General features: G+C 50.6%; 8 protein-coding genes across 8 annotated transcripts; 3 read left to right on the top strand and 5 right to left on the bottom strand.

Annotated features, from left to right (window-relative positions):
* Positions 1 to 1039: 1039 nt before the first annotated feature.
* Positions 1040 to 2975, bottom strand: N7482_005539 (NCS2 family permease; the record flags this gene model as incomplete). The annotated part of the gene is made up of 4 exons (XM_056687664.1): positions 1040 to 1666; positions 1721 to 1825; positions 1895 to 2815; positions 2886 to 2975. 4 exons carry the CDS (start codon positions 2973 to 2975, stop codon positions 1040 to 1042), a joined length of 1743 nt encoding a protein of 580 aa, XP_056543219.1.
* A 943-nt stretch (positions 2976 to 3918) lies between these two features.
* On the bottom strand, positions 3919 to 5765 carry N7482_005538 (MFS transporter; the record flags this gene model as incomplete). Its single annotated transcript, XM_056687663.1, has 4 exons — positions 3919 to 4180; positions 4231 to 4637; positions 4693 to 5024; positions 5063 to 5765. The coding sequence occupies 4 exons, from the start codon at positions 5763 to 5765 to the stop codon at positions 3919 to 3921; spliced, it is 1704 nt and encodes a 567-aa protein (XP_056543218.1).
* Positions 5766 to 6724: 959 nt separating this feature from the next.
* Positions 6725 to 7870, top strand: N7482_005537 (serine hydrolase domain-containing protein; the record flags this gene model as incomplete). Its single annotated transcript, XM_056687662.1, has 1 exon — positions 6725 to 7870. The coding sequence occupies one exon, from the start codon at positions 6725 to 6727 to the stop codon at positions 7868 to 7870; it is 1146 nt and encodes a 381-aa protein (XP_056543217.1).
* Positions 7871 to 8054: 184 nt separating this feature from the next.
* Positions 8055 to 9250, bottom strand: N7482_005536 (uncharacterized protein; the record flags this gene model as incomplete). Its single annotated transcript, XM_056687661.1, has 2 exons — positions 8055 to 8856; positions 8919 to 9250. The coding sequence occupies 2 exons, from the start codon at positions 9248 to 9250 to the stop codon at positions 8055 to 8057; spliced, it is 1134 nt and encodes a 377-aa protein (XP_056543216.1).
* Positions 9251 to 10622: 1372 nt separating this feature from the next.
* Positions 10623 to 12371, top strand: N7482_005535 (zinc finger CCCH domain-containing protein; the record flags this gene model as incomplete). The annotated part of the gene is made up of 5 exons (XM_056687660.1): positions 10623 to 10820; positions 10877 to 10924; positions 10996 to 11296; positions 11373 to 11671; positions 11739 to 12371. 5 exons carry the CDS (start codon positions 10623 to 10625, stop codon positions 12369 to 12371), a joined length of 1479 nt encoding a protein of 492 aa, XP_056543215.1.
* A 756-nt stretch (positions 12372 to 13127) lies between these two features.
* Positions 13128 to 13849, bottom strand: N7482_005534 (glutathione S-transferase family protein; the record flags this gene model as incomplete). The annotated part of the gene is made up of 2 exons (XM_056687659.1): positions 13128 to 13416; positions 13464 to 13849. 2 exons carry the CDS (start codon positions 13847 to 13849, stop codon positions 13128 to 13130), a joined length of 675 nt encoding a protein of 224 aa, XP_056543214.1.
* A 620-nt stretch (positions 13850 to 14469) lies between these two features.
* N7482_005533 (glycoside hydrolase family 35 protein) lies at positions 14470 to 17660 on the top strand (the record flags this gene model as incomplete). The annotated part of the gene is made up of 5 exons (XM_056687658.1): positions 14470 to 15163; positions 15224 to 15347; positions 15400 to 15508; positions 15574 to 17374; positions 17443 to 17660. 5 exons carry the CDS (start codon positions 14470 to 14472, stop codon positions 17658 to 17660), a joined length of 2946 nt encoding a protein of 981 aa, XP_056543213.1.
* Positions 17661 to 18340: 680 nt separating this feature from the next.
* Positions 18341 to 18663, bottom strand: N7482_005532 (uncharacterized protein; the record flags this gene model as incomplete). Its single annotated transcript, XM_056687657.1, has 2 exons — positions 18341 to 18499; positions 18565 to 18663. The coding sequence occupies 2 exons, from the start codon at positions 18661 to 18663 to the stop codon at positions 18341 to 18343; spliced, it is 258 nt and encodes an 85-aa protein (XP_056543212.1).
* Between the last annotated feature and the right edge of the window lie 177 nt (positions 18664 to 18840).

The following is an 18840-nucleotide window of genomic DNA, read 5'->3' as shown; positions in this document are numbered from 1 at the left end:
GGCCACAGCTCCCTCTGGTGTGATGCCCCCAAGCCTTGGAGTTGCCCTTGTGTACTTTTCTTTCTTATGTGGTTGAATACCCATCAGTGCGCGAGCTGGAGGATTGCGGATAGGATTTTTGCAATGGGGAGGAACAGCGGTGGCAGTGCTGATACTAAGGCTGCCGATCCTGTATCAAGGGCGAGCGATGGAGGATATGCTTCTTTGACCATTCTGTAGTTGATAATAATGAATAATACGTGATTCTCTTGCACTGCGGGTGTGTTCTCCGACTAGCCACCTGAGTTTCTCTAGCCATGCATTGGTTTTGACCCCATTGAGCTGTCATTGGCTCTTGCTCTCTGCACTCAGCTATTTAATACATCACTCACACCGGCCGCATTGATAACATCGCCAGGCGGCTTTTAAAGGTCATGTTCTGTGCGTCCGGGGGAGAAACAACCTCGGACGCTGGTGGCGGGTGGTGGATCAGCCGGGTGAAGGAGAGGTGCAGAGCGCCAATGACTGGAAATACCACTGTATATACCTTCTTGTACATTCTACAGTAAAAAGGTAAATCGTGGAATCTTAAGTCTGGGGCTGCTATTCAAGTTTTCGAATTTAACCAAGCGCACTTGCCGGAATTAGCACATATCGCTCGCCAAGGAATGGACTTGAGAGCACTCAAGCATACTAGTTCCCAAAAATTATTAGCCGCATGCTTATTAGCCGCATGAAATATTGGCAAGTCAACTGAAAAAAGGTTATCTGCGCTGCTGTCGAGTGATTTGACTGGCTGGGTGTTATAATGCTTCAATTTTGAGTTCGCGACGTTGGCCAATAGGTATTAATGCCAAAATCTGGAGCAGATTGGGAAAAGACTGGCCCTATAAAACAAGACACGGCATGAGGCTGCCAGCGTGCCTGTAGACGAACTAATCTTACGTCACCAAAGATTTAGAAACCAGAGTCGCGATTAAGTAAATTGATTATTTACAGCTATCATACCACATAACATCTGAAGTGTCGTTATGTGCAGAATAAGAAACTATCTCCTCTCTTACAGCGCCTTTTCTGTAGGCTCACCGGCGTTACTTGGGCCCTTCTCAAGGGCCACCCCCTCATGGGATGAGCCAAATGACCCCACCTCTTCAGCTACCGCCTCCTCCTCGTCCCGGCGCCAGAACTGCTTGTTCCCGCTAGCAGCACGTTTCACCCAAGGAGGGAAAAAGCCACCAGGAACCTTCCACGTCCAAGGATCAGACTCGTCCCTGTTTGGCGGAACAATGCGACCACCGCTAACCTTCTCCAAGATCCACACAACGGAGTTGAGGAGGATGTAGCTCAGGATACCAGCGATAAGACCATAGGCAATGCTGTAAGTGAACGGCATGATAGCAATGGTCAGGAACGCCGGAATCGCATCGCCAAAATACTTCCAGTTGATCTCAGCTGCCGCCTTGATCATTAGGGCACCGACGAACACAAGAGTACAGCCAGTTGCCCAGGGAGGGATGGAAGCAAAGATCGGCGCGAAAAACACGGCGATGAAGAACGCGAAGCCGGTCACGCATGAAGTCAAGCCTGTCTTGCCACCTTCCGAGATTCCAGCACCCGACTCGATGAAGGCTGTTACAGGTGGACTGCCAAACAAGGAACCGATCGAGATGGATATGGCGTCGACCATCTAGATAATGAATTAGACGGATCAAGAGAAGATCTGGGCCGTGGGAATGCTTACATAGGCGATAGCGCTGCCTTCAAAATCTTGAGTACGCTCATCGACCGCGCCGGCAAATCGGGCCATGGAGTACAAAGTACCAGTGGTGTCCAAAATATCGACGTACTGTCAACATTTGTTAGCTGTTGTCTCATGAAACAGGGTGAATGGTGGACAGGAAGACTAGAAGCTTACCAAGAATGTGATGAATGCCAGTCCAAACTGTCCTCCGTGGCCGGAAATATCCCATTCCTGCACGGCCAGGGTGTGTTTAATAGGATGGAAAGTAACAACCTTCTTGAAGAAGTCGAACATGCTGTTGCCAAGCTCCGTGTACGGAAAGTATGTCACCGGAGTATCCCGCGGCCACGAGATGATGGAGACAAGCAGGATACCAATGATGATCGCACCTTTGACGCGGTACATCATCAAGAAGACGGTCAGGAAACCCCCGCAGAAGATACCAACCCACATAGTAGGACTGCGCATCTTCTGACTGTCGGGACACAAACCTGTTAACTCGTCGAAATACTTCGGATCGCATCCTGCCAGTTCCATGGGAGTATTCTGTGCACCCTGAACCACTCCAATTCCAGCACTGTAAGTCAGCCCAATGAGGCAGAGATACAACCCGATGCCCACACCAGTCGCAAGCTTAATGGAAGCCGGAAGTGCGCGCGCAAGCCATTGCCGCATACCAATTAGCGTCAGGCCGAAAAAGACCCAACCCTCGACGAAAACCGCAGTCAAAGCCACCTTGTATGGGATGAAGCCGGAGCCGTGATAGCCGACAACGGTGTAGGCAAAATAGGCGTTCAAACCCATTCCAGGAGCCAGCGCGATAGGCAAGTTCGCAAAGAGACCCATGCAGAAGGTCGAAAGGGCGGCGATAGCGGCCGTTGCGGTAACGAGATCGCGCTTGATCTCCTGCACGCATCCGAGGTACTCGACGTTGGTTGCGCAGAAATCCGACATGCTGTCAGCCGGGCAAACGCATGTTCCACCCGACTCGGAAGTGATGGTGCTGTTGACCGAGATAATATAGGCCATCGCAAAGAAGGTAGCCAGACCGGCGCGGATCTCGGTGAAGAACATGCTCCCCTTCCTCTCCAGTGGCTAATCCGGCATCACGTCAGTCACCGGTCATGACTTTTCCGAAGAGTATAGAGGAATAATGAGAACTCACATGGCCGGAGTTCTCAAGCCGAAACCATCTTCCCACGGGGCTGCGCGCAACCCGCAGGTTAGTATCGTGGATCCAGGTCTTGAAACCCATTCTGGCGAGCTGAATGGTTTGCGACTACTACTATGGCGCGCAGGGTGTAAAGAACCGCTGCAGTCGTTACGACGCACTATTTAAAGCGGCTGATGGGGAGTGAACGGAGAAAGGGCAAACGCGTAGAAATCGAAGAAAACCTATCCGGTCTCTCCGCCAACCAGACGCGTCTGATAAGGTGCAATGGAAAAAAATTCATCTGGCCAGTCAATGACCACTTATCTCCGCCTCCAGACTTGGCGGACTTGGCGGACTTGGCGGGGCCGAGGCAGGCTCCTGGCCGGCCGATTGGCCGCTTGGTTAGCCGACAGTCCCTTTTCCATGGATTTTGTTCGACAGCTCCGCAGTGGATCCTGTCGTGCAGAAAAAAAATTGACAGCACGAACTGCTCCAAAAGGTATAGAATCCCCAATGTGAATAGCTGGAGGAATCTGGACATCTTCCAGACGTTCTATATGGGGGTGGTCACCGAAGACGAGATTCTTCCGTGCATGGTGCACGTGCTGACACGCCAAGGCTGCGCTCAGTTCTCTTGGCGCCAAACTGGGATCTCTTATCGCCAGTTTATCGCCCCCATTTCCAGGGTCCAACGATAAGCAGCGCGGAGGAAAGCGATAGAGCGGATGAGTCAATTTGATCTCGGCAGCCCCATATGTATCAGACGGATCTCTCCAGGGACTGACATCCGGGGTCTATAGGGAATCGGCTGGTCCCGATGACGGTCCAGAGTCAGCTGTCTACGGATGCCCGATTTCGAATTGGGCTTCAAGATATCGGGCTTACTCGGGGGATCGGGCTTACTCGGGGGATCGGGCTCTACACGTCGTGAATTAGAATATGCACACCATCTCTGTTAACAACTATGGAATTGAACCGCTATATTCTTGAAAGTCATATTTGTGCATAAAAATGACATTTGGGCTCCTGTAACGTGGAGATACTCCTAAACGGATGCCCGCGGTTCCTTTGCCTCGGTGGCAATTTCACTCGACCCGATATTCGGAGCAAATTTGGACTTTTTCCTAAGGGCAGGGCCAATCTTTATAAACGCCAGGGGGATAGGAACCATGATAAGTGCAAGGCAACCAAGGAGAGTGCCAGCCCACTGTACTCCTAGGTTGTTGAACATTTGTTTTGAAAATAGCGGGAATGCTGCGCCAACTGCGGATCGCATGATAGTATTGGCAGCAAACACCGACGCCGCGCTGGTTGCGTTATTAGTGTGATGTTTTTGAATGCAATATAGGAATCTTACAAGCTGAGGTATGAGTCGACCAGGTAATTGAAACACTGCAGGAAGATCACGTAGATCCCGAACCCGGTGATGACTCCGCTCGCAGTTGGTGCCATCCAGTGGATGGACTGTGTCCACCCGGTCCAGCCAAACCAGAACAGCCCGATAGTGAAACACACGCCCCCAAGTATAGAGGGCGGGAGTCTCCACTCGGGAATCGGGATATTGTTGTTGGCCTCCAACTTCTTGACATAAGACGTTTGATTCAGGAGGGTATATCCACCGGCCAGAAGCTCGCCAATAATCAACCCAATAAAAGGCAGACTGCCAACTCCGAGGTTCATGCCGTAAATTCCGCCGAAGACTACGGGATATGCACCGAGAAGTGCGTACATCAAGCCATAAACAAAACTCATCCACAGAGAAATCTGCCGGTCGATTAGTGAGATGCTCCTCTGCAAGGAATAAAAGATATGAGCATACCAAGAAGACGATAGGCTCAGTAAACAGCATCCGGAATGGCCGGCTGAAGTTATTGGTGATCAACTCCCCCCAATCCAGCTCAACCTCCTCTTGCCTAGCTCGAATGCCCCAGTTATGAGTCTGTCTGCGCAACCTGACGGCTTTTTCCACAAGAACAGCGGGCGCATATGTCTCCTTGAGGAAGAGAAGACACAGAACGGTGGCCAAAAAGCCCATAATGCAGGCGATGTACATCGTCCATCTCCATCCCAAGTAGGACATCGTGATAAAGCCACCAATAAACGGCGAAGCAAAGGGGCCCACGAACACGGCCATGGCAAAGAAGGCGATCGCTACACCACGGGTCTGATTGTTGTATATGTCGGCGTACACAGCTGGGACGATAGCAATCGGGCTAGCTGCAAAAACCCCGCAAAGAACCGGGTCAGCATGAGGGTTTGGACATCCTTGGAAGTTGCTGTCGCAACCGTGAAGATCGAGTAACCAAACAACCCCCCGAGGATCGGCCATTTTCGTCCGATCAATTCACTCGCTGGTGCCCAGAATGTTGGCCCTGAGGCAAACCCCAAAACATAAAGAGTGATACCGATGATAGCGACTTCAGTGCTGATGTGGAAATGGAGACTGACTTCACCGATAGCAGACGAGAAGATAGCGCTAGCGAATGACGCAACAAATGTGGAATATGCCAGCACACCGGATATAATGACCTTCTGGCGTAATGGCCAATTCTGCGGATGCAGAGGGTCATCGGCGCCGGTAAATTCCACCACATATTGTTCGGGGTCCGGCAGGGCTGGTGGGTAGGACTTCCCAGCACCCATCGGCAGCCATTCTTCGGGTGGTAATGTCGTGCCAGATCCGACGGTCGACCGGTGTTGGAGACGATAGGTATTGATGCGCTCCAGCTCGACATCGTTGAGCCTGCTCGACCGGCGACTTAGTGTGTCCACAGCTGTGGCCGGGTAGTCCGATTCAGGGTGATCTCGACTCGTGGCGACTGCAGTCAAAGGGTCGCTTGCACTGCTATTGAACCCATGATCGTTCGAGGTAGAGGAGATATCACGCTCCATACCGGTAAGCGATTTAGCGAATACCTCCTGATCTCCCAAGGAACAGGGGCTTGAAAGGGGGAAAACTGTCTCTTAGACTCAAGAGGGGTGGAAGACCAGGGATTGGATTGTTTCTTTCTCATTCCCATTTTCTCCGGCCAGCAGCTGTATACGGCGTCATCGAGTGAGGTCTTCCGTGGTTGATCCGACCCCACGCCCGATCCAACGGATGAACCCCCGACATGGAACATAGATCGCCTTCGCCCAACACTCATCTGAGAGAATCAGAAACAGTGAACAACACATCCGCCTGATGTTTGGACTGATGTCGGAAGACCATAAAGAAACCCAGATCATGCTATAGGGCGCAACGTTCGTTTCCACGATGCTTTTTCCATCCGCGCACGACGTCATCGGCCGGCCTCGATTGTCATTTTACGGGACGGGCGCAAATACAGCACTAGTTGGCCTATTTGAAATAGATGACCATATTGCTTATAGCAGGTCCTTGGCTGAAATATGTCTTGCTTCATGGGCAGACAAGTGTTGGAGCGACCGTCCCGCCGATCGAGAGCTTGGGCCCTTTGCCAATTGCATCGGCAGTGCGGGGGCGTAAGCTGTGCAATTCCATTCACACGCGCTTTCGATCTTGTATGGCCCGCACTAATTGCCGAAACTGGGCTAATACAATATCAACCTGTACAGGGCCGGTCGCACACGGGCTTGGCTGCTTCATGGAGTTTTAGCTGCGGAATTTCCCCCTCCAAGCTAGGCACCTGCATGTGTCGTCCACCGCGTGATATAAGGATGAGGGACGCTAGCTGAGGCTACTTTATTGTTTGGTCCCCGGTGATTCTGTACAAGAGCTGACAAGGACGCAATTTGTCGTCCAGCTGATCTCAAGAGATCTTTCTCCTCGATTGCCCCTGACCGTTACGTGTAGTTGCACTCCCGCTCTTTACTCGGTTCAATCTGCAACCATGGCTGACGTGAGAGGGTATTGCGACCCCTCATTCACCTCGGTTCGCGAGCTCCTAGAGCAGCGAATTGCCAGTGGAGTCGAAATCGGCGCGTCTCTTTGTATCAATATTGAGGGAAAGAATGTGGTTGACATATGGGGTGGCTACGCCGACGAAGCCCATACACGGCCGTGGGAGAAGGACACTCTATCACCAGTCTGGTCGTCCTCCAAGGTGGTGACTAACCTGGCCGCCAACCTCCTTGCTGATCGGGGCTTACTCGATGTCAACGAGAAAGTTGCCACCTACTGGCCGGAGTTCGCAGCCAATGGCAAGGAGAATGTCAAAGTCTCTCATATCCTTGGCCATTCTTCCGGGGTCTCCGCCTGGCAACCTGGAACGACTTATGAGGAGATACTCGATGTAGAGGGAGCAACGGCGAAACTTGCGGAAATGACTCCGCTGTGGACACCGGGTGAGCTGAACGGTTACCACCTGATTTCTCAAGGCCACTTGGTCGGTGAGATTGTGCGACGGGTCAGCGGCAAGTCGTTAAATCAATTTATTGCTGACGAGATCACTGGTCCCTTGGATGCCGACTACCGTCTTGGCTTGCCAAAAGAACTGTGGGCCCGCACAGCGGATATCGTCCCCTTTACGCCTAGCGCATTCCCTGATATTGACCCGACGAGTATTGCTGCGAGAACATATGCGGGGACGCCTGTTTCTCCCGCGCTTGCTGTGGCACCCAACAGTCCATCTTTCAGGGCAGCGCAGTTGGGAGGTATGGGTGGCTTCTCAAATGCTCGCGCTTTGGCTCGCATCGGCTCGATGGTCTCTCTGAATGGTACTGTCGATGGAAAGCAATATCTATCTCCCCGTACCATTGAGAACATGCTCCAGGAGCAAGTTGCTGGGCTCGATGCAGTCTTGTTCCAATATCTACGCTTTGGTCTCGGAGTGGGTTTGCCTTCACCACAGAGTTTGCCCTGGATTCCAGAGGGTCGTATCTGCTTTTGGGGTGGTTGGGGTGGCTCGTTGCTTCTTATGGATCTGGATCGCCGAATGACTATTGGGTACGTCATGAACAAGATGCATGAATCTATCTTGGGCTATGAAAGGACCACCCACGACTATGTCAAAGAGATATATAAGGCTCTTGGTTAACAGTCGTACGTAGCCGTCTGAGCCGTCTGCTCAGAGATCGGACCAAATTTTGGTTCTCAAGAGTAGTATATCATACCTTCTTACATGGAAATGATCTTTTTTTTTGGAAATACAAGCCTGAAAATATACTTATTTCCGCAGATCCAGACAGCATGTCTGCAACTTTACCCACACGGGTCTGCGTTTAGGAGGACTTCATGATTTTAGTGACCTGCTGTCGTGGACCGACGGTCTCCTTGAAGACCAGCTCGTCCCGCTCCCACATCAATTCCACGGCAGCCCCAGTCGGTCCGGACAGAACAGTCAGTATGCCAACCTTGACCAATAAGCCTGGCCAAGAAATCGTGCTCAGAATTTGCTTGTGGGCCACACTATACAACGTCAGGGCCCAGAGGAGGATTCCCGCTGATCCAATCAGATAGTCCCATCGCAAAAAGAAATGCACGCCCTCAGCCACCGTCTCGACTTTCAGCCCAGACCAAGGCAGAGGGACAGCGAAGACCTTAGAGGGATGAAGGGCGGCAAGGAAGCGCGCATCAAACAGATGGGGAACCGCAACTGAGGCGAGCGAAACGACCCATGAAATGAGGTGAGTAAGAGTTGCATTTGCGAATGCAGATGCGTATACCCAGCGCAGACCAGACATCGACGCGCGATGATTATTCGGGAGGAATGGAGACAAAATGAAGTAGGCCGCCGTAGTCAGAATGGATACGTAGGCTGGCCACGGCTGCCAGATTGCGATGGCAATTTGCTTCATGTCGATGGAAATCAGGGACGGGGCAGGCAGCACCATTGCCTGGGTCGGCACCATGTATCCAATCACGAATACAACGGGCAACACCGCAAGAACTGCGCGGGGGACACGAATGTTATCAGCATGGGGGCGACGCGCGGTAATTGAGCAGCCCAACTGGAGGCCGCAGATCAAAGGAGTTGCGAAGGCAAAGGTCATCAATTGGGCCATGAGACCAAAGATAGCAGGACTGTGTGAACTGTCAGTAAATTGAACCTCTAGAGCTCACGTTCCCTGTGCGGTGTGACCTACTAGGCAGCGATGGTCCCTGCGTTGCCCTTCCGCCATGATTCCAAGACAACCAGGGTCCACGCGGCTCCGAAGGTACCCGAAAATCCAATGCTGTGGAGTAAAAGGGTGGGACTCTGGCCATCAAGTGACGGATAGAAAAAGGTCGTCAGCAGAGTCAAGATGCGATCAACCGGTTCCACCCCGGTATAGACTGTGCGGAGCGGCGCATCCACGCCAGGGAGCTTTCCGGATGCCACAGCATTGCGGCCCAGCTCGTCGAGGCCATTGATATAGGAAAAGTAGAAAATGGCGTAGAGCACAAATGCGCTCAGTGAAAATAGAACATATCTCATAGTAGCGGTAGCGTCGCGTTTGTGGCATCAGTTTACACAAAGAAGGCCAAGCGGTAATCAGGGGCCCAGTCCCATGCGGGGAATCCGAATTTTATACCTTAGCCTATTGTCGGTTATCCATGATGATTCGGCCTAGGATCATGTGTGCTCCTGGCGCAAACCGAGGCTGACCCTTGTGCACGGGAGGGACCCGAACTTCTCCAGCATCTTTGATGCAACCGATCGCGGTCGGCTGTCGATCACTGTCCACTTCACATGAGATCTGCTTACGTACTCTAGGCTTCCATTGCCCTCGGCGCATTCTGCATACCCAGATGGGATTAGCCGGGAAAGTTGTATAAGGCTGCTGGAAGGGCAAAATCATCAACAGCTGGCTTAAATTATATATCTCATACATTCACTATTACTGAACTCACCCGGCCCAAGTGCAATTATTACGGTCTTCCTCTATCTCACGGAAATCAAAAGGACTCTCTGCAATACTGTCACCGGAAGAAAAGGAATTCCTGGTGCCCACTAGCTGAAAGTACTGTTGCCGCTAGAAGCGACATAGTACGGATTGCACTCGGAGCAGCCAATCCCTCAGATGCTTGGACGGGTCCCGACCCGGGCGACCGGGCAGTCTATGAGAGCGTCGCCCTTCCAGGTGAGCGACCTCCCCGGTCCGGGCCAACTGGAATGTTTCGAATTTGTTTCATTCTGGCAGAGTGGGCAAAAAGGGCGGGGATTAAAGGGCGGGGAAAGATCATGGAGAGGCATTGGTTGTGGAAGAAGAAGCTAAAGGATGTGGATCGCGTACGTAATTGGCTTCACGGATTTTGCGCTGACGATGCATCACGCCGCTCAGCTCACGCAAGCATCCGACAACTCCGAAAGAATCTGCACCATTAGCGTGAGTAGAGGCTGACCGCAACGGCTGGGTTAATCACATGGACAAAGCCAGAAAGACAGGTAATTTGGGTTTATTGACTCCACGGAGGTCATCCTTTGCATCTGGGACGAGTTCGTAGTTTCATGGTTCACCGTTGCCTTGACGAAAGATGGTTGTTTCAGACACGTAGGAGCCCAATCAAAGAGGGTCTCGGACATAGACATCCGGCAGGATAAAGTAATGAAAGAGCACTGCCTGTTGACGGCAGTCGCGGAAACTCACGCCTGTAGGAGTCACCTGATTCCCCCCCCCCACCTATTTGACCGCCTGTCACCCAGCTCCAAATTTGTTTTCCCCATCCGTAACAGCACACCTCACAACCGAGGAAACTGCTTTTCTACCTTCGGCAACCCCTCTGTCACTCGATTGGATGTACACGGCTCTTACTGAACTCTGCTACTTCATGGGACAGGCGTATGCCTTCCCGATAACCTTGACAACATGCTGAGTGATTCGGATATAGATTCCTTGAACAACCATCTCGGATCCGTGTCACAGGAAAACCAAAAGCACCATGAAAATCTCCAGGACTTGCTCAGGCAGTTCAAAAGCCTTTTGGAGGACTACAGCTCCCTTAAAAGCGACTATGAGGAGGTGAAGGAAGGCCGAGATAAATACAAAAGACAGGCACGTGGTCAGGTACGAAGCTCTTTGGCGCCTGAAGGAGTGAGGTGTCAAGGTTGACGCTCTAGCAGGATCGCAACCCATTCGTGCTGGTGCTTGTTGATGGCGATGGATACCTTGTAAGAGCACCCGGCTTACTCCTACGCTTCAATTGTCGCCCTAAGCTGACCATGCTCATTTCTTGATTTAGTTCAAGGAGCATTTCCTCAAGGCCGGTGCCGAAGGTGGAATTGACGCAGCCCGTGAACTCAGCGACTCGGTCAAGGAGTTAATGCACTCGACAATGGGAATGCAGGCCGATCAGTGTCGGATCATGGTTCGTGTCTATGCCAATACGCTTGGACTGTCCAAAGCCCTTGCTCGAGCAGGACTCTGTGGCCACGAAGCTCGCTCCCTGGCACCATTCATCTCGGCCTTCAACCGTGCACAAGATCTTTTCGATTTCGTCGATGCTGCAGAAAAGAAAGAAGGCAGCGACTTCAAAATCAGAGGTAATATAGGCGTCCCCGAACAATTTGGCCCTAGTCAAAGAGATACAATGTATTCTGACCGCCATTTCAATAACAGAAATATTTCGCCTGTTTGCGGATTTCAATCAGTGCCGACATATTTATTTCGCTGGCTGTCACGACACTGGCTTCGGCTCTTTGCTGACCCCCTATAGGGGCCGAAGTGACCGCATCACACTCATCAAAGCTGCGGGGTTCCATCGTGAATTTGAAGATCTAGGCTTACCGATCAAAGAGTTGCCATCGGTATTTATGTCAAACTCTCTTGCTACAACCAAACCAACTACCATTGTCAACACCAACAAGGTTGTTGCTGTCACAAACGGCGCTAGGCCGATCTGTAAGCATTTTCAAAAGGTATGATCTTGTCCTCCCGAAACAACGCTTCAATGCATCACGTCCATGCTGACTGGCTTCCGCCTAGGGTATTTGCAAATTTGGTAATACTTGCAACAAACAGCACGTCATGCCGGGCCAACAGCTGTCTGCTAAGCTCGCGGATGAATCGCCCAAACAGTTGTGGTCTACTCCATCTATCGTGGGCCGCTCGCAAGAGTTTCTGTTCTCCCACCTGCCGCTCATGAGCCTTAAATCGGAAGAATTCATCGCCATCAATAAGGATGGCGAACGTCTGGACACCTATTGTCCTCATCCGTCCCCGGATGCCATGGATGAATACCACCGTCGTGCCAAAGAGCACAAAGTCTGCAACAGTTACCATCTGTCAAGAGAATGTGGTGACATGGGTTGCCAATACGATCATAGTGATGTTTCTGATACCATCATTGAAGTGCTCAGATACATCCTCCTTCAGCACCCTTGCCCTCGAGGCGGGGCTTGCCGGTCCATCAAATGTTACATGGGCCACCTATGCCAAAAGCCCAACTGCAAAGCCGTAAAGAGCTGGCAGTGCCGCTTCAACCAACGTGCACACAGCCTTGATATTCAAGTCTCCCAGTGGGTTACGCCGGTCGAACAGCCCGATGGAGAGCAGTCGTCAATCAGCGGCGACTCCTTTGAAGGCACCACCTCTCCGAGCACAATCAACTTTGCTTAGAGGGCTATCAACTTGCCTAATACCGGTAGCATGTTAATACGGTAAAACCTAGCTTACCAATAACTCACTTGAGTTGTGCCGATCTTGTTGTGCGAACTACTGCAAGGCAGCAATATCGGAGGTTTTTCAACGGAGTGGACTTTTGACGGTAAAAGAGGCTTTTTGTTCAAAAACTTTGCCAGAATGGAAGTGGGTTGGATTCCAGTGGTTTATCCGAAAGAAAGGAAAAATTGGTGTGATTGAATTCCGGTAGCCAGATATCTTGTTTCGTGTCTGAAAAGAACAGAAATATTACCTTCACCTGTCAGGGTGTTATGGTAATATTCTGTGGCAGTGGGCTCAGAAGCTGCGGAAGTGTTTTACCGTCCTTACCATCATAACTTGACGCCCATTTGATAGCACTCTGATTTTTAACCAATTAGTCATTCATTGGATCATACCTTATGTCTGTGTACTCGTTTGCACCCGTACATCGTGCTTGTTTGACTTCGCTAGTGGAGATACGAGAAGATGTTCTCCGTTTATTTGCTACCGCATACTTGACTCGATGCGCACGATTCCCTACTCTAAACCTCAGCCGCAGTTCGAGACCAGACCCTTTACCAGGAGGTAACCAAACTTGTCAGTTAATTTTCGAATGACTAAACAAAACTAAAGCATTCTTCGAAATGTACACTGTTTTGATAGGCTTGCACTGGCAGCGTTCCCAAAATGAGATTGTCGAGTGGAACGGGCTCAGAACCTGCGAGGCATGGACTATTTTCCTGCCGCCGCCCGGATTTTACAATAAGCCTCTTGGACCTCCTCACGAGTACCCATCAGCCCCAGCCATTTTGTAATCAAAGGGTAGTTGTCCAGTGAAAGTCCAGCGAACGAATGTTGTCTCACCCATGGCTCAAAATGGTAGTCCACGGTCGTGATTCGGCTCGGTAGGATGCTCGTGCCTCCGGACTTTTGCAACTGTCCCTCAAGAACATCGTAGCAACGATAGGTCTGGGTGATGTACCTCTGCAATGCATCGTCGTTCTTCTGTGGATGGTAGTGTCTTTCATAAGTCAGCTTTTGCTCGGGCATGGTGGGCTCCATACTGACCTGAACCAGTTTACCTGCCCCGTCATTGGGCCAAGGGTACTCAAGAGAAAATACTCCCACTTCTCAAAATCAACCAAGTCTTGGGCCGAATTCCCCGAAGGACCGATTTGGTTCCCCGAGTCGTATACTCTGCGAATGTAATTCATACACGCTCCCGATTCCCAGGACACGACACCCGTGTTCGGATCCACAAGGGCAGGCACACGTCCGTTCTCGTTGATCTGGAGGAATGCGGTGCCCTTTACACCCTTTTCGGGATCATCGCTGAAATCCCAGGACTTCACCACGAAAGGGACATTGAGCGCTTCCAAGGCAATCGCGATTTTGACAGGGTTAGGCCCCGTAGCGTGGGCATGTAAGACGAGCGGTTTCATGTGCGCAGCCATTTTCAATTTCAACAGCAGGTGTTGTATTGGAGAACGGATAGGAAATGGGGAGGAACGTTCAAGGAATGCGGGATGATTCAACGCTGATGTCATCGCTAGCCTCCTTGGACCCATGGCTGAACCGGGAGCTTATTTAGGCTGAGTGGCTCTTGGCAACAATACAACCCGGCGCGTCTGGTTCAGAAACAGTGGCGCTCGGTGGCTTCGGACCGCAAAGTCTACAATTTAGGCTACCACACGCATCATCATAGGAATCTTCCTTCAATCAGGTGCTGCAATGAAAATCAACGGGAGGACTCCTCTCGCTGAGTGTGGGGGGAAAACGTGGAGATGCGGGGATCAGTTGAAAATAGAAGCTGGCATTCTTCAGTCGCTCTGGAATAAAAGAAGCCGCCAGGCTGCCAGGTTGAGGACTTACTTCCCATCAAGCAACTTGAATCATTCGTAATTTCACAAGATGCTTTTCTTGAAGCCAACACTGCACTTTGCCACATGTGTGGCGCTCATGTGCTCGGCAAACATGGCGTTGGCTTCGAGCGCGGTAAATCGAGCCCAACAGGGAAACGGATTGCAAAGCTTAGTAAGCCAGTCATCTTTGAGAAAGAGCGACATCAACGAACATGAAGCTGACTCGAATTGTGGAGGTGACTTGGGATAAGCACTCGCTCTTTGTTCGCGGTGAACGGATCATGGTCTTCTCCGGAGAGTTCCACCCATTTCGGCTACCGGTTCCGGATCTCTGGCTTGATATCTTTGAAAAGATAAAGAGCATGGGGTTTACAGGAGTTTCGTTCTATGTGGACTGGGGTCTTGTGGAAGGCAACCCAGGCCATGTCTCCACGGACGGCATCTGGAACCTTGAGGAATTCTTCGATGCTGCCGTGCAGGCAGGACTGTATCTCATCGCTCGACCCGGTCCGTATATCAATGCAGAGACCTCAGCAGGAGGCATTCCGGGGTGGGTCTTGCGGCAGAATGCCACCATCCGATCGGACAACCCAGAGTATCTCAACACAACCACAAATTACATGTCCATCATGGGTCGGATAATCGAAAAGGCCCAGATAACCCACGGAGGTCCAGTGATATTGGTGCAGCCAGAAAACGAGTACTCCACTTGGCCTGGAGTGACAGATTTCCCGACATCCATGAATCGCAAGTACATGGACTTTGTGGAAAAACAGCTTCTTGCAGCTGGAATTACTGTCCCGCTTATCGTTAACGATAATTTGGCGTTAGGTTATTGGGCCCCAGGGTCTGGTCTGGGAGCTGTAGATATTTACGGAATAGATTCCTACCCACTGCGATACGATTGTGAGTCCATAATTAGTTTATTGATTCCCAGGAAATGTCTGACTTCACACGGCGAACTAGGCGCCCATCCAACCGTCTGGCCAACTTATAGGTTCCCGTATGACTGGCAAGTGGTTCACGAGCGTGAAAGTCCAGGGACGCCTTTTGCAATTGGAGAATTTCAGGGAGGCTCTGGAGAGGGCTGGTAAGTTCAGTATTATCCTGAATTCTAATCAGCTAACTGAGAGCTACTGCAGGGGTGGAGTTATTGAAGAGAAATGCGGAGAGCTTGTGAACGAAGAGGCTGCCAGAGTTGTTTACAAGAATAACTATAGCTTTGGTGTAAAGTTATTCAACATCTACATGGTGAGAAGTCCCCTGAGATGCACTGTGCACTGCTCGGGATTCAGAAATCTAATCTCATGCACCAGACGTACGGTGGCACAAACTGGGGGAACCTTGGTTATCAGGGCGGGTATACGTCCTACGACTACGGCGCGGCTATCACAGAAGAGCGAGGCATTTGGCGCGAAAAATTCAGTGAACAGAAACTGGAAGCAAATTTTCTGAAGGTGTCGCCGGCATATTTGACCGCGACATCGGGTTTGGGTATAAACGGGTCGTATGGTGCGCCGGCTTCAATCGCAGTCACACCACTTGTTGGGAATGGAACAAGGACGAATTTTTATGTGGTCAGACATGCTGACTTCAGCTCCACTGACAACACCCAGTATAATCTAACAGTGTCCACAAGCATCGGAAAGGTCAGCATCCCTCAGCTTGGGGCCAGCTTGATCCTCAATGGGCGCGATTCAAAATTTCACGTCACAGATTACGATCTTGACGGTATCAATTTGATCTACTCAACAGCAGAAATATTGAGCTGGGCAAGGGGACCCGGATCAACCCGAGTGCTAGTCTTGTACGGTGGTGCAGGCGAACTCCACGAGTTTGCTATTTCACGCCATCTTGGCGACCCAGCCATGATTGAAGGAAACAATGTTACAATTCAGCAGAAAGGTCCAGCATGGGTAGTACAGTGGCAGGTCCAGCCCAACAGGTCTGTGATTCGTGTCTCGGACTTGGAAATTTACCTTCTCTGGCGTAACGAAGCCTACACCTACTGGCCGATGGAGCTGCCGGCGTCGCACCCGATCGGGAATTTTTCGTCTCCGACTAAAGAGTTGGTTCTCGTTAAGGGAGCCTACCTTATTCGCAATGTAAAGTTGGTTGGCAAGCAACTTTGGCTATCGGGAGATATCAACGCGACAACAGAAATTGAAGTCATTTCCACCCCTGTTGATCAATTGGAAGGGCTGGTCTTCAATGGGCAGCAGTTGAAAACATCGCATACAGCGACGGGAAAATTGTCAGCTAAGATCGACTATATGCTGCCCACGTTTGAAGTTCCTAATTTGTCCAACCTGCGGTGGAAGTACATGGATTCACTCCCAGAGATAAAATCATCATACAACGACTCGGCTTGGAAGACTTGCGATAAAGCCATTTCCCATAATCCCCGGGATCTAGACACACCCATGAGCCTGTATTCTATGGATTACGGCTTCCACACTGGATCCTTGCTCTATCGAGGTCACTTTTTTGCAAATGCACGTGAGTCATACATTTGGCTAAACATCTCAGGAGGAACTGGATTTGGCCATTCTGTCTGGCTGGATGATAAATTCCTTGGATCGTGGCCTGGCACAGGTGCAAAAGCCACTATCACGCAGAATCTTACAATCCCAGAGGCGCTATCTTCCGGAACTCCCCATATTTTCACCATTCTGATTGATCATATGGGCCAGGATGAGGAAGCACCGGGCACAGATGCCATCAAATTTCCCAAGGGTATTCTCGGATATCAGCTATCCAATCATGACCAGTCCGATATTTCCTGGCGATTGACGGGTAACCTTGGAGGCGAAGAGTATCAAGACCTGTCCCGTGGGCCACTTAACGAAGGTGCTATGTATGCTGAGAGACAAGGTTATCATTATCCCAACCCACCGAGTTCTGATTGGACGGTTTCAAGTCCAATAAAGAACGGAATATCCCAAGCAGGTGTTGGGTTTTATACGGCATCATTTCAGCTTGACTTTCCGAGTGGCTGGGATATCCCCTTGAACATTGTCTTCACCACTTTCACCTCAGGAACATCCCAACACGATGAACTTGGACTCAATTATCGCTGCCAGATTTACATTAATGGATATCAGTATGGAAAATATAGTAAGTTCCGGATTTTCTGGCCTAAGTCCCCATGTACCCTGCGGATTTCGTGATAGTAACAGAAACAGTCAACAACCTCGGTCCCCAGAAGTCGTATCCGATCCCAGAGGGTGTTATCAACCACAATGGTGTCAACTATATAGCATTGACTCTCTGGGCCCAGGATGCTGAAGGAGCTCGAATAGGTGGTCTAGATTTGGTAGCAAGCACGGCAATCCGTTCTGGGTACTCAAAGCCGCGGCCTGCGCCGCAGCCTTCTTGGGTGGCTCGATCAGACGCGTACTAGCCACACCAGGAAATCCACACACCTAGCTTCTGGATATTATTTCAAGAACCATAATGAGATGCACTTTCAAGAAATATACACATCCAAGAACTAGGACCACCTCAGCAATAATCAAATCTTCAGATAGCGATAACAGCGACCAGCGCATCCAACGCTGAGCTATGGGTCGAAGCATCTGCAGAACCGAATGGGCCGGCCCAATTAACACCTAACTGATTCTGCTCGTTTCGATCATTGGCCCAAATACTATTTGCACAGTTCTCGATTACCTGCTTATAGCTATCTTTCGGAGATTCCTTTTGCAGCATCTGCAGATTTCGTATGAAGACACCCTTGAATTGCGTTGCATCCGGCGCACATTCTGGCTCACAAACATCATGAATAACCATATTAGAGTCAGAAAGAGTCTCTATGGCGGCCTGGGCAATTCTGTTGGCCGAGTCCAGGTATGTATGGTTAGGGGCCACTTTGTTTAGCTCGACTAGACCACCAAGTATTACGCCTTGGTTGTAAGACCACCTAATAGACCTTGTTAGACCAGCATATAATGGAAAAGAAACAGACAACATACACTGTCTGACCATTGTTTTGACAATTGTCCAACAGGCCGTCATTGATTGTGTAATTCGCTCCGATGAAACCTTGCGCCGCGAACCAGTCCCACTCCTTCCCTGCCCATTCTATGTATCCATCTCTTTCAGGTGGGCAGGTGGGGAAGAGACACGATTTGCGAGGTGTGCCGCAACGGAGAGGAATAGTTCATTTGTGATCGCATTAACGTAGGAACTTTCCGGATTCCATGGTAGGCCGCCACCGCAGCGAGTACCCCAGGCTTTCGTCTAGAAAGAAATGAGCTTTGAGACGCAATGAGCCAGAACTTTAGGCACAGGGAATAGCTGCATACCAATTCTGAGAAAATTCCCTGTTCTAACTCTAGATATTCATCATCATTGGTCACATCGTATGCAGCAATCCAGGCCAGCGGCCAGCGCCCACCATCCATCATCGTCATACGCCGAGTCCAACCACTCCGAAGAGTTAGCGGCACTTCCAGATCGTGATTGAATCTTTGCTTTGCTGCCGGGATGGGGATTATAAGTTGGGGCCATGTTCAACGTATTGCTAAAGACATAGCTCGCCGTATCTGATATCGATGGGTCAAGTGCAGCCAGGTTTGCGA

The sequence above is a fragment of the Penicillium canariense genome, assembly GCF_028826845.1.
Source record: "Penicillium canariense strain IBT 26290 chromosome Unknown utg000003l_segment0_segment0, whole genome shotgun sequence".
NCBI lineage: Eukaryota > Fungi > Ascomycota > Eurotiomycetes > Eurotiales > Aspergillaceae > Penicillium > Penicillium canariense.
Note: the sequence above shows the minus strand (reverse complement) of the source record. Positions and strands in the feature narration are given on the sequence as shown.